The sequence below is a fragment of the Pichia membranifaciens genome (genome assembly GCF_001661235.1).
Source record: "Pichia membranifaciens NRRL Y-2026 unplaced genomic scaffold PICMEscaffold_2, whole genome shotgun sequence".
Classification (NCBI taxonomy): domain Eukaryota; kingdom Fungi; phylum Ascomycota; class Pichiomycetes; order Pichiales; family Pichiaceae; genus Pichia; species Pichia membranifaciens.
In genome coordinates, this window is record NW_017566983.1 from 1,127,997 (window position 1) to 1,139,929 (window position 11,933).

Here is an 11,933-nt window from a genome sequence, read left to right on the forward strand (position 1 = left end):
CAACTGGTGAATGAAAGAAATCTTTGGACTTTTTGACCACTACAACCTAACAAGAACCAGTCACTTTTTCCATACTACTGAATCTTTGATCCCACTGAAATATATAAACAAAATGTCGAGAAAGAGACATACCATCAATATACCGGGAGTGATGCTTGATACCATCAGAGACAACACCAACTACGAAAATGACGAAAGGTTTACAAAGCGTCGGAAGGTCAAGGGCTCTGTTTTAAACCGAAAAGAATCACGGAAACAGCAGCGTTTAGAGAAAAAAACTAATAAAGTCGAAAAGAAAAATCAACACAAAGAGAAGTTCAAAGCAAACATCAAGAGTCAGAATAACTCAAAAGATCGACAATCTACAGCAGTGACCCCAAAAATGAATGTAAAAAAGGTTCATATTAAGGAATCTTTAGCCGACAACAAATCATCATCTAGAAGCACGAAATCCGATGGAGGAGAGATGAAGAAAAAGCAGAAACGTGTTTCATTTAGTGATCACGATGATATCAGAGAGATTCCTGCTAGAGAGGAAGCTACAAAGGCCGATATAGAATTAGATTTTGAAAAATGGGAGCAAGAATTTGCATCTGACGATGAAGACAGTGACGAGCATTCTAGTCTCAGCGCTGATGATTCGCAAGACGAAGCAGAAGAAAATGAAGCCTACAACCTCATCGAAACCTTGAAACAGTTAAAACAAGTTCAACGAGGAGAATATTCAGCCGAAAATTCAGAGAATTCAGATGATTCTGAAACGGAGGAACAGTTGGATGATGAACAAAAGGGTGTGATGGAGCAGCTTGCAAAATTAAAAAGCAAGAAAGCAAACAGCAGTTTCAAAGACATCCGAATTGTCGCAGAAGATGATCTCAACGACGATTCTCTATCTGACAAAGTGTTGCAAGAGGAGGAAGAGTCAGAAGAAACTTCAGGAGATGACACTTCAAATGATGGTGAAGGAGAAGGCCTTGATTTTGAACAAATAGAGATCATGAAAAAGCTTAAATCACTGAAAAAAGGAAAGCCAAATAAAGGTAGAAGTGAAATCAAGATTGTGAAAGAGGACGATTTAGATGATGATGAAATTAGCTCAGAAGACATTGCTGAAGAAAACGAAAAAGACAATGAAGAAGAAAATGAAGAAGAAAATGAAGATGAACAGAGAGAAGATGAAGGTCTCGATGATGAGCAACAAAGTATAATGGATCAGCTTGCTGCCTTAAAAAGTAAGAAAGGGCCTCTTACTTCCACCAAAAACGCCATTAGAATAGTTAAAGAGGACGATTTGAGTGATGATACAGAGGAATCAGAGGCATCTTATGATTATGAAATGGAACAATCATCTGATGAAGGGTTAGATGAAGAGCAAGATCAAGTGATGAAACAGTTGGCAGCTTTGAAGAAAAACAACAAAAATACCAACTCGTCACAACTGAAAATTGTTAAAGAAGATGAATTAGATGATGAAACTGTTTCTTCAGAGTCTGATTTTGATTCTGGGTCTAGGTCTGGAAGTGATTCAGAAACTTTTGATGCTCCAACAACATCTAATTTCAAGAACGACGATAGTGACGTTGAGTTTTATGCCAAGAAGCTAGGGATAAATCCAAAGAAAAAACTAACACGTCAAGATGATGACGACTTGGTTGGAGGCTTGTTTGAGGGACTTGACTTCATGGATAATTACGACGTCGAAGACAACCAAGACGACGAAGAAAAAAGTGAGAAGAAAGAAAAGAAAGAAAAGAAAAAGAAGAATGAGAAAAAAGACAAAAAGCAAGAAAGTTCAAGGTCATCCAAGCCTGTTTTGTCTGAGAAACAAAGAAAGATGCTGGAGAAAGATGACGAAGAAATTAATTATTACGCCAAGAAGTTAGGAATCAATCCTAAAAAAAAATTGCCAAAGCAGGGTGAAGAAGATATAATAGGAGGACTTTTTGATGGAATAAATTTAGATTTCAGCGATGAAGAAGACGAAGAGATGGATGATAGCGAGATTCCCTCAGATTCTGAAAGTGTTGATGAAGAAGATGATAAAGAGGAACTTGATGATCACGCCCGTAACTACGTACCTGAAAATGGTGATGATCAAGTTGGCTCTGATGACTTCGACGATGATGATGAACTAGATGATGATGACAAGGCTCTTCTAAAAGAGATGTATGGCCTTGAGAGCTCTGGTTCGGATTCTGATTCGGAGTATGACTCAAATGACTCAGAAAATGATGGGCCTAGAGTAAGAGAGAACCCATATGTTGCTCCAGTTGAGCCTGGATCTAACGAACCTCCACTGCCAGGATCGAAATACATTCCTCCTGCTTTGAGGAAAAAAATGGCGTTAGGCGATAATTCTGAGGATTCTGAGCAATTGAAGAAACTCGTACGTTTAGTTAAGGGTCCTTTCAACAAGTTGTCGGAGCCTAATATCTCGACTGTTGTTTCTGAGTTGAACAACCTTTACAACGATAATCCTAGACAATTTGTCAATGAAGCTATTTTGAAAGTTGTTATTCAATCTGTGTGTATTCCAACGCCGATGCTAGAGAGTTTCTTGGTCCTATACTCAAGTGCAATTGTTGCAATATACAAACTTCAGGGTGTTGAGTTTGGTGCTTTCATCATTCAACGAGTAGTGGAAGAATTTGAAAAAGACATTGAATCTGAGTCTAGGGCTAAACAAGAGATCATCAACATAACTGGACTCCTTGGTTACTTATATACTCTCAACTTAGTGAGTTCAACATTGATTTATGATATTATCAAGATGAAACTTATCAAGAACCCAACTGAACTGAAGGTTGACGTTTTGTTAAAATTGATCAAATCATGTGGTAATAAGTTGAGAACAGATGATTCGACAGCTTTGAATTCTATTACGTTAGAGTTGTCCAAATCTGTGAAAAATAGCGAAAAGACAGGTGGGAAGGTCTCTAGTAGAGGCCGGTTTTTAATTGATACGATTACTGATTTGAAGAACAATCGCATGAAGAGCTCGGAAAATGAAAACACTACGTTGATGATCAATAGACTTAAGAAGCAACTCGGAGCTATCAAGAACACGAGAAACTTAGAGCCAATAAAAGTTAACCTCGACGACATCGAGAATATAGAAGAGAGAGGTAAATGGTGGTTAGTTGGTTCTGCATGGAAGGGTCTTGATCTCAAGGAAGGTGAAGCAGTTGAGCATGAAGACTCCATTGCCAACGCCAACGAGGTTTTGGATGATGCCGAAGATGACTTTTTGGGCGAGATGGAGGTAAACTGGCTGCAACTAGCCAAAGAGTACAGAATGAATACAGATATCAGAAGAGCAATCTTCATTTCGATCATGTCTGCTGAAGACTTCATGGATGCATTCATGAAGCTAGAAAAGTTGAATTTGAAGAAGACACAGAAGAAGGAAATACCCAATATTTTGATGCACTGTGCCAGCATGGAGTCCAACTACAATCCATATTATTCTTTTTTGGCCAAAAAGCTGTCGGACGACCATGCGATGAGAAGGTCTTTCCAGTTGAACTTGTGGGATTTCGTGAAGGAACTGGATGGCGATGAAAGCTCCACTACCATTCTTGCTGATGCCGATGACGACCAGAGACTATGGAAGGTGCTCAACATGGGAAGGTTTTTTGGATTTTTGATTGGTGAGGGATCGTTGTCCTTGAACGTGCTAAGAGTGGTCAACTTTCTCACGGCTTCCACCGACGCTAAGATCTTCCTTGAGATTTTACTAATTACAATGCTCGACACCGTCAGCAAGAAATCCGAGTCGACCGATGCTAGCGCCAAGAAGAGTAAAGACGTTGCGTTCACGGGCAAAGTGATGGCAGACAGAGTAGCCAAATGTGACGAACAACCACTTCTAATCAAAGGATTGCAGTACTTCCTCAACAACAAGATACGTAACAGCGAGCTCGTGAAAGGGAAAAAGCAGAGACTAAGAGTGGAATGGGGTGTCGACACTATGTCCGACATGCTTGCCGAGATGCTTAAGGGCAAGAAATGATGAATGGGCTCTTGAACCTGTATAACGACAGATCGATAAATAGACATACAGCGTAATAGATTGTAATAATAGACATGTTAAGCACGTGTCTTTGAGAGAGGGTTTGAAAACCCTTTTTTTTTCTACACAATTTTTTTTCTGCGTGGGGTTGGACGAAAAACTGGAAATAGGGAGGGAGGCGAGAGTGTGAAAAGTCTGTGGGAGGATGCTGCTACTACTTATTGCTGCTGTTTGAAGAAAGACGGGTTCACTGTGGTTTGTTCTGAGCTTTTCTCTATCTTCAAGCAGCTTTAAACAGCCTAACGTACACACTAAACGAAATGGGAGCTACCAGAGAAAAGAAAGAAGCATACTTCTCCAAGTTAAGACAATTAGTCGAGGAATACAAGTCCGTCTTCGTTGTTGGTGTTGACAATGTCTCCTCCCAACAGATGCACGAAGTCAGAAAGGCTTTGAGAAAGGACGCTGTCGTTTTGATGGGTAAGAACACCATGGTCAGAAGAGCTATGAGAGGTTTCCTTTCCGAATTCCCAGACTACGAAAAGCTGATGCCTTTAGTCAAGGGTAACATTGGTTTCATTTTCACCAATGCTGACTTGAAGACCATCAAGGACGTTGTCTTAGAAAACAAGGTTGCTGCTCCAGCCAGAGCTGGTGCCATTGCACCTGCTGACGTCTGGGTCCCAGCTGGTAACACCGGTATGGAACCAGGTAAGACCTCTTTCTTCCAAGCTTTGGGTGTTCCAACCAAGATTGCCAGAGGTACCATTGAAATTACCTCCGACGTCAAGATTTTGGCTGCTGAACAAAGAGTTGGTCCTTCTGAAGCTTCTTTGTTGAACATGTTGAACATCTCTCCATTCACCTATGGTTTGACTATCATCCAAGTCTTCAACGAAGGTAACATCTTCCCATCTTCCATCTTGGACATCACTGACGAAGAATTGTTATCCCACTTCACTTCTGCTGTCTCTGCAATCACCCAAATCTCTTTGGCTTCCGGTTACCCAACTATTGCTGCAGTTTCTCACCAAATCGTCAACACTTACAAGAACGTTCTTGCTTTGTCTGTTGCTACCGATTACACCTTCGAAGGTTCTGAGCAAATCAAGGACAGAATCGCCAACCCAGATGCTTACGCTGCTGCTGCTCCAGCTGCTGCTGCTTCCTCTGGTTCTGCTGGTGCCGCTGAAGAAGCTGCTCCAGAAGAAGAGGCTGACGAATCCGATGACGACATGGGTTTCGGCTTGTTCGACTAAGCGTGTTTTCTATAGATTAGTATTATAGTATTTTCTAAACTACTTTTATATCTGACTAGTGTAAACGTCGTTTTGTTTTCTAAATATGGGGGCCTAATGAATGATAATCCGTTGAATTCAGCTTTTTTAATTTCTGCTTACGTAACTACTTCATGTGCGAGTACTTTGACGATACACAGTGAGGGAAAGCATGGAGAAAGTCGTTGAAGCGGGGAGGCCATGGGGATGACCCGAAGACAGTAAAAGGGCCTTGACACCACCGGAAGCACTGGAAAGACACTGTCTGGAGATTTGTTTTTTTTTCTTCATTAACAAGGTGCAATCTACACATACACACATACCGACATGATGTTTGCTCAATTGACGAGAAAATCTGTACAAACAATAGCCAGCAGAAGATTTGCATCTACATTGGTTTCTCCAAGACCATCTTCCTTAAAGGGTGTTCTTTTTGGCTTCTTTGCAGGTGTTTCAATCACTGGATTTGGATGCTACTACTACTTGTTGGACGAGTACAAGGCATCTTCTGATGCAATCATTTCGGACATCTTATTGTTACAGAAGACCATCAGAAACATGGAAACACACATCAGAGTCTTGGAGAGTTCGATTGAAAAGAAATAAATTCTTTTCCCATACATTTTTCTCCATGATGTGATTTGCAGCATATGGGAATAATCCGAACGTATGCCTGCCGACTATTTGCAACCATATCTATTCTTATTATCAGCCTGTTATAACTTGTCAATTTCTAGTTGTCTTTTATAAATCTTTATACGATCTAACCATTTTTTGATTTGTCGAAACGAAAGTTTAATGCTTGAATCTATCTTGTATCTACCAGTCACTACACCCCCACGAACTTATCTCTAGATTGTGGTTGTTTGCAGCTAGGTTCTTTAGAGGTTTGTTTGATTCGAGATCGCACAGCCTGTTTTCGAATCATAGTAGATTTTTTTCTCCTACATTGTCAGGAGCAATATACTCAACTCTTTCCCACGGTTGATTCTGTATCTTTCCATCCTAAACTTTTCCTCTTTCACTCCCTAAAAATTCAGAACAGGAAATAGAAATGTCCAAAGTGGAGGAGCTAAAAAGAAATGAACAGGGAACGACTTCTTCTAAGCGTCAGAGGACCGATGTTCTGAAAAAAACTCCTCCGGAAAGCAAAGTGATTTATAAATGCAGCTTTATAAAGCCGAAAAACAATAAGAAATGTGGTCTTCAAGTCAGAAAAGGACAAAAGTATTGCTTTGCTCATATCAATTTGGTCGGCAGGAGTGAAAATACTGAGTCATCTAAAGTTTCAGACGTTGAATCTGATATAACTCGAATTAGCAAAAAGGGTGAAATTGTCAAGAGAGTCAAATGTACTGTTGATCCGTCGCATACTGTTTGGGAAGACCATTTGAGTAAGCACGTGAAAATATGTAACATGGTAAAGAAGAAGAATGAAGTAGAGGAGAAAGAAAAAACATGCCCATGGTTTAGAATAAACTACAATGTCAGGGATGCAAAAGGAGAAGAGGTCAACGTTACAAGCAAAGATATTGATCATGATGAATGGAAAAGATGGATACCCAAATGGACGTTGCAACATGATTTGATTTTTCTCGAGGAATTACCATTGAAAAATATCGAGTTCAAGGATGGATTAGAGGAAAGGTTTGCTGAACTAAGCAACCAAAAACACATTCGTCAGCAGAGTAGTCTCATTGGCCAACTAATTGAACACGAAATCGTAGTCAAAGATGCGGACCCTGGTGTTGTGATAGAGTTTGGATGTGGCAGAGCCGAGTTCACAAGGTATTTCAACAAAGCAATGGGAAGATACCTGGACCATTCTTTGGACAATTCAGCCAAATATTTGCTAGTTGATAGAGACAATCCAAGGTTGAAGTTCGATAAAAAAATTGTCCACGACAGTGCTGAAGCAGAAATTAGTGGAGTCAAATTAGAAAGGTTGAAAGTAGATATCAAAGATCTAAAGCTCATAGAGTCCCTGAAAAGCTTTCGAGAAAACAATGATGGTAACAGTGTTATGAGGTATATCGGTATATCGAAACATCTCTGTGGAGTTGCCACCGATTTGACACTGAGGTGCTTAATTAATACTTCCAAAGACTATGAAACAGAAAAAGAAAGACTCAAATTTGGAGGTTGTTTGGTTGCAATGTGTTGCAGACACTGTTGCAAGTACGATTGGCTACTCTGCGAGTCAAAAAGCTACTTAAAGGAAAATTTTGGAATCGATGAAACGAATTTTGTTTACTTCAGGAAAATGTTTGCGTGGGCAACAAGCGGAGTCAACCCACAAATGTCGAAGACAGACACCGGTGATCATTTTACTGGATTATCATTTGAAGAGAGAGAGAAGATAGGTTTGAAAATGAGAAGAATACTCGATGAATCGAGAAAGTATGCAATGGAGCAGAAGGGTTTCGACGTGCAGATTGTGAGGTATGTGGAAAGGGAGGTCAGCTTGGAGAACAACTGTATAATCATCAAAAACTGTAAATAGGTGGTCGGACGCTGTTCGATCTAAATACTTCATGAATGTCTCTTGTATTTGAGTGATAAGCGAGACGTATCGAATGTGGAAAAAATAAAAAAAAAATGAATTTCCCTCATGTTTCCCACACTTTGTCCTTTATCTCTAGACTCGAGCTAGGGTGTGCAAGCGTCGAACTTGTAAGGCAGATGAGTATAAAACCATTACTTAACCAGCATGCTTTCATAACAGGAGGATCCAAGGGCATTGGTAGCGCAATCGCCGCCAAGCTCTCCTCGCTTGGCTGCAGGGTGACCATTTTGGCCCGGAACCAGGACCTATTGAAAGCGCAGACGGATCAACTCAACCACAAGTACCCACTCCCCAACGGCGAAAAACACAGCTACGTGAAATTCGATTTACTCCGACCCAGCGAGCTAGAGAAGTTCATTTCGGAAGGCAAGTGCTTCCACCGCACAAATATACTCGTGAACTGTGCAGGCATGACACAGAAAACGCTACTCATGACCACCTCTCCGCAGGAAATCGCAGATATCATCAACGTGAATCTGACCTCGCCTATCATACTGAGCAAGCTTTTCGTGAAAAGCACGAGCCGCGTGAAGGACCCCGGTTACAACGCAAGTATCGTCAACATTTCCTCGGTTGTCTCCGTACCGGGGAACAATCTCACCGGGGCCAGCGTTTACACGGCAACCAAGGCTGCGTTAACCCGTTTCACACAGGCTCTCGCTGCAGAGCAGCACGCGATCCACGACCGGAGGCCTCTGTCGCCCCTTGTTCGTGTCAACGTTCTTCTTCCCCGACATATTGCCGACACCGACATTGGCAAATCTGTCAAAACCCCTTCTGTTGGTACCAGTACGGCCGAAGACGTGGCGCAGGCCGTAGCAAATCTCGTCACCGATGACCACAACGTCGGTGGCGCAGCAACTGTTGTATGATTACGTAACTCTCTATAAATTGCGAGGTCTCTGGAGGCACGTGTGTGGAAATTGGCAGACGCAGGGAGTTTCGCTATTTTCGCTTTTGGCGCAATTTTTTTTCCCTCCACAAAAATTTTTCAACCAATTTATTTGGTGAGGGCCAGTTTATCTAACAGAGCCACTATATCGCCAGTTCTTCCCCTTCAAGCTGTGCTGGTCTTTTCAGGCTTTTCACGTGTGCTCTTTTGATCTCTTCTGTGTCAATCAGACATTCACATAACACTTAAACAACAATGATTATTTTCAAAGATCTCTTCTCCGGTGACGAATTGTTGTCCGACGCTTACGATGTCAAGTTAGTTGACGGTGTCGTTTACGAAGCCGACTGTGACTTGGTTCAAGTCAGACCAGGTGCAGATGTTGACATCGGTGCCAACCCATCTGCTGATGGTGGCGACGAAGATGTCGAGGAAGGTGTTGAAACCGTCAACAACGTTGTCTACTCTTTCAGACTCCAGCAAACCGGTTTTGACAAGAAGTCTTTCTTGACTTACATCAAGGCTTACATGAAGGCTGTCAAGGCTAAGTTAGCTGAAACCAAGCCAGAAGAAGTTGAGGTCTTCGAGAAGGGTGCTGCTGCTTACGTCAAGAAGGTCATTGGTTCTTTCAAGGACTGGGAATTCTACACCGGTGAGTCCATGGACCCTGATGCCATGATTGTCTTGATGAACTACAGAGAAGACGGTGAAACTCCATTCGTCGCTATCTGGAAGCATGGTGTTAACGAAGAAAAGATCTAAGCGTCTAGCCGTGTTACTATATTTAATAACCATTAGTTATATACATCATATAATCGTATGCAAATATTCTATCATATCTTCCTTTGTACACGTTGGGTTGTCAAGTTGCCATGTGAACAGCTGCTCTGTGATTGGCTTCATCCATGGACCTGGCTTCTTGTCGGCTATCTTCATCAGATCCTTGCCATTGAGCAGAACCTGTTGCTTGAACGACTCTTGCAAGTCGAGTTCGTAGATCGCCCTTCTCAAGGTCCCGTATCTTTCTGAAATCTTGTCCACCTCATCAAAATCTTCAAAGCATTCCAAACAGTAGTTCACCAAAAGGTTCAGGTTCCATTTTTCACCAAAGGGGAGTACAAACTTTTGTGCAAGCTCAGATCTTTTCAGTCCACTATATGTGGTCATGTTCGTACGGGTCTTCTCCACATTACTTAGGATCAGCGAAACGCTATCGGCTATTTTGAGGGGCATCTTGATACCGTTCAAGACACAGAAGAACGTCACGTAGTTATCCTTCTTTCCAACTCTCACCTTCTCAGAACCCCACTTATGTAGAATCAACGCAGAGTAAAATAAAACCTTATCGTTTTCTGCAGAAGGCTCGTCGGTCAAGACCAGATCAAAATTTAGAGCCTTTTTGCTCACCAATGGTTCAAAGTATTTGATTATGTTACCCATACTGGACAAGATATCATCTCTCAGGTGTTCATGATTAGCAGCAGCCCAACTCTCAGGAACCTTGGTGTCTCCAAGATCAAAGATGCACGAGAAATCAACTTCTCTCAAGAGCTCCAACCCATTTAATACTCCAAGTAACCCTCTTTTATTTACCAAGATTTTCTTTACTTCTACTCCTATTCTTTCTCGACTAATTTTGGTTTCCAAAGCAACCTTGATCGCATCTTGTTTCATGGCATTCAGACTTCGCTGTTCAATTTGAAATCCGTAGTTTGATGCAAATCTAATCAATCTCAAACATCGCAAAGGATCATCAAGGAACGTCTTTGTTGGCTCTAGCGGGGTACGTAGTAAACCGTTTGCTAAATCCAGCAACCCTTTTCCTGTCAAGTCTTCGATTTGCATAGATGTAAGGTTGAAGAACAACGCATTCAAAGTAGCGTCACGACGGTGCGCATCTTCAACCGGAGTACCTGTCGTAATCGTTGGTATACGTGAGTCCTCTGTATACAGTTCCGATCGTAGATTAACGAAGTCAATGTCCAATCCACATAGTTTTGTGGTGCATGTTTCAAGATGTTTGGATTTGTCAGGATTCTTTTTGATCTTGTGAATAGAGTTGATTTTGGTTGTGTCCCTATTTGCCGAGTCGAGTTCGGTCTTTTCTTTCTCATCCAAATTATGATGATCAAGCCATTCTTTGAGTCCCATCACAAAAGATTCTCCAGAGCAGTTGTCGATCCCAATGTCGATATCATGGCTAGGGTGGTTCAGTAACTTGTCACGTACCCATCCGCCCGTTATTCTGAGTGTGATACGTTTGCTATTGTCTTCCTCGCTGGCATTGTAAAAGTTTGTGTAGGAGTTTAAAATGCCTATAATTTGGTGCTCCTTCTCAGTCAGGGTGATCTCTGGAATGGTTCCAGGGGTGTATGCTCCTGTGAATGAGTTTATCATTGACTTTTTACTGGATGTGTGAAATGGCTTTATACGTGAGACAAAAGGTGAGGTCCGGATGAGACTAGAGAATCTTGAGTTCCAGAGTCGCAGAAAACGCATCTAGTCTAGAAAGTTTCTTGAAATCACGGGTTCTCCTAAGCAGATTGTCACTAAAGAGATCCTTTCGGCGTCAAATCTACTATGGCTACATGAAAAAAGGAGATAGAGAAAATGTGTTTCATGCGCTCGCTGACGTAATCTCGCCGAAGGAATTAAAGTGTCTGTCGATCAAGGGTTTGTTTGTTGCTTTCTATACACTGTTTTATCTACGGATGTCTGATTAGTCGAAGGTGATCTTCTTACCTTCAAATTTGGCTTTCTTCATCGATTCTTGGGCCTTTATCTTGGCCTCCCAAGAAGGATGCATCTTACTCTCTCTCTCCTGCTGCTTTTTCATCTTCTCTGCTCTCACCTTTTCTCTCTCTTCCCGTTCCTGCTGCTTACGGTCTCTCTTTTCTTGACGGGCTTCAAATTCAAGTCTCAGCCTCTCTCTATCGGATTTTGCTCTCTCATGCTGCTTCACAACGTGTTTAGCGCCAGAACCATACTTCTTTTCCCAGATCTTTTGTCTGGCTCGTTGACCACGACGATTTTTACGTGGTTTCGTAAGCTCATCCACTAGCGAGTCCTTCGTGTCTTCATCTTCGCTTTCCCCACCAGAGTAGTAGCCCGTGGCAAGAGCAGGCAATTGTATATCCGTCATGCCTGGTCTAGGCTTTTTTGCCGTCTGCTTTGGATCGCTCGTGA

The 11,933-nt window shown here is 41.8% G+C and overlaps 8 protein-coding genes across 8 annotated transcripts; 6 read left to right on the forward strand and 2 right to left on the reverse strand.

Moving 5' to 3' along the window:
* Window positions 1-46: 46 nt before the first annotated feature.
* On the forward strand, window positions 47-4,115 carry PICMEDRAFT_15474 (hypothetical protein). The gene has a single exon (XM_019160839.1). The coding sequence runs from the start codon at window positions 113-115 to the stop codon at window positions 4,010-4,012; it is 3,900 nt and encodes a 1,299-aa protein (XP_019018655.1). The 5' UTR covers window positions 47-112; the 3' UTR covers window positions 4,013-4,115.
* Window positions 4,116-4,252: 137 nt separating this feature from the next.
* On the forward strand, window positions 4,253-5,393 carry PICMEDRAFT_15475 (hypothetical protein). The gene has a single exon (XM_019160840.1). It carries the CDS (start codon window positions 4,333-4,335, stop codon window positions 5,269-5,271), a length of 939 nt encoding a protein of 312 aa, XP_019018656.1. The 5' UTR covers window positions 4,253-4,332; the 3' UTR covers window positions 5,272-5,393.
* A 145-nt stretch (window positions 5,394-5,538) lies between these two features.
* Window positions 5,539-6,114, forward strand: PICMEDRAFT_15476 (hypothetical protein). Its single transcript, XM_019160841.1, has one exon. It carries the CDS (start codon window positions 5,617-5,619, stop codon window positions 5,893-5,895), a length of 279 nt encoding a protein of 92 aa, XP_019018657.1. The 5' UTR covers window positions 5,539-5,616; the 3' UTR covers window positions 5,896-6,114.
* Window positions 6,115-6,343: 229 nt separating this feature from the next.
* PICMEDRAFT_71603 (hypothetical protein) lies at window positions 6,344-7,792 on the forward strand (the record flags this gene model as incomplete). The annotated part of the gene is made up of 1 exon (XM_019163962.1): window positions 6,344-7,792. One exon carries the CDS (start codon window positions 6,344-6,346, stop codon window positions 7,790-7,792), a length of 1,449 nt encoding a protein of 482 aa, XP_019018658.1.
* A 179-nt stretch (window positions 7,793-7,971) lies between these two features.
* On the forward strand, window positions 7,972-8,727 carry PICMEDRAFT_71604 (hypothetical protein; the record flags this gene model as incomplete). The annotated part of the gene is made up of 1 exon (XM_019163963.1): window positions 7,972-8,727. One exon carries the CDS (start codon window positions 7,972-7,974, stop codon window positions 8,725-8,727), a length of 756 nt encoding a protein of 251 aa, XP_019018659.1.
* Window positions 8,728-9,002: 275 nt separating this feature from the next.
* Window positions 9,003-9,509, forward strand: PICMEDRAFT_32463 (hypothetical protein; the record flags this gene model as incomplete). The annotated part of the gene is made up of 1 exon (XM_019162768.1): window positions 9,003-9,509. The coding sequence occupies one exon, from the start codon at window positions 9,003-9,005 to the stop codon at window positions 9,507-9,509; it is 507 nt and encodes a 168-aa protein (XP_019018660.1).
* A 45-nt stretch (window positions 9,510-9,554) lies between these two features.
* PICMEDRAFT_31125 (hypothetical protein) lies at window positions 9,555-11,144 on the reverse strand (the record flags this gene model as incomplete). Its single annotated transcript, XM_019162678.1, has 2 exons — window positions 9,555-10,142; window positions 10,248-11,144. 2 exons carry the CDS (start codon window positions 11,142-11,144, stop codon window positions 9,555-9,557), a joined length of 1,485 nt encoding a protein of 494 aa, XP_019018661.1.
* Window positions 11,145-11,559: 415 nt separating this feature from the next.
* Window positions 11,560-11,889, reverse strand: PICMEDRAFT_15480 (hypothetical protein; the record flags this gene model as incomplete). The annotated part of the gene is made up of 1 exon (XM_019160842.1): window positions 11,560-11,889. A coding segment is annotated over one exon (330 nt), but the record flags the coding sequence as incomplete, so codon positions are not given.
* Between the last annotated feature and the right edge of the window lie 44 nt (window positions 11,890-11,933).

What these genes read in the sequence shown, in the direction of transcription:
- PICMEDRAFT_15474 (XM_019160839.1), top strand. Translation starts at nt 113, where the DNA reads ATGTCGAGAAAGAGACATACCATCAATATACCGGGAGTGATGCTTGAT.
- PICMEDRAFT_15475 (XM_019160840.1), top strand. Translation starts at nt 4,333, where the DNA reads ATGGGAGCTACCAGAGAAAAGAAAGAAGCATACTTCTCCAAGTTAAGA.
- PICMEDRAFT_15476 (XM_019160841.1), top strand. Translation starts at nt 5,617, where the DNA reads ATGATGTTTGCTCAATTGACGAGAAAATCTGTACAAACAATAGCCAGC.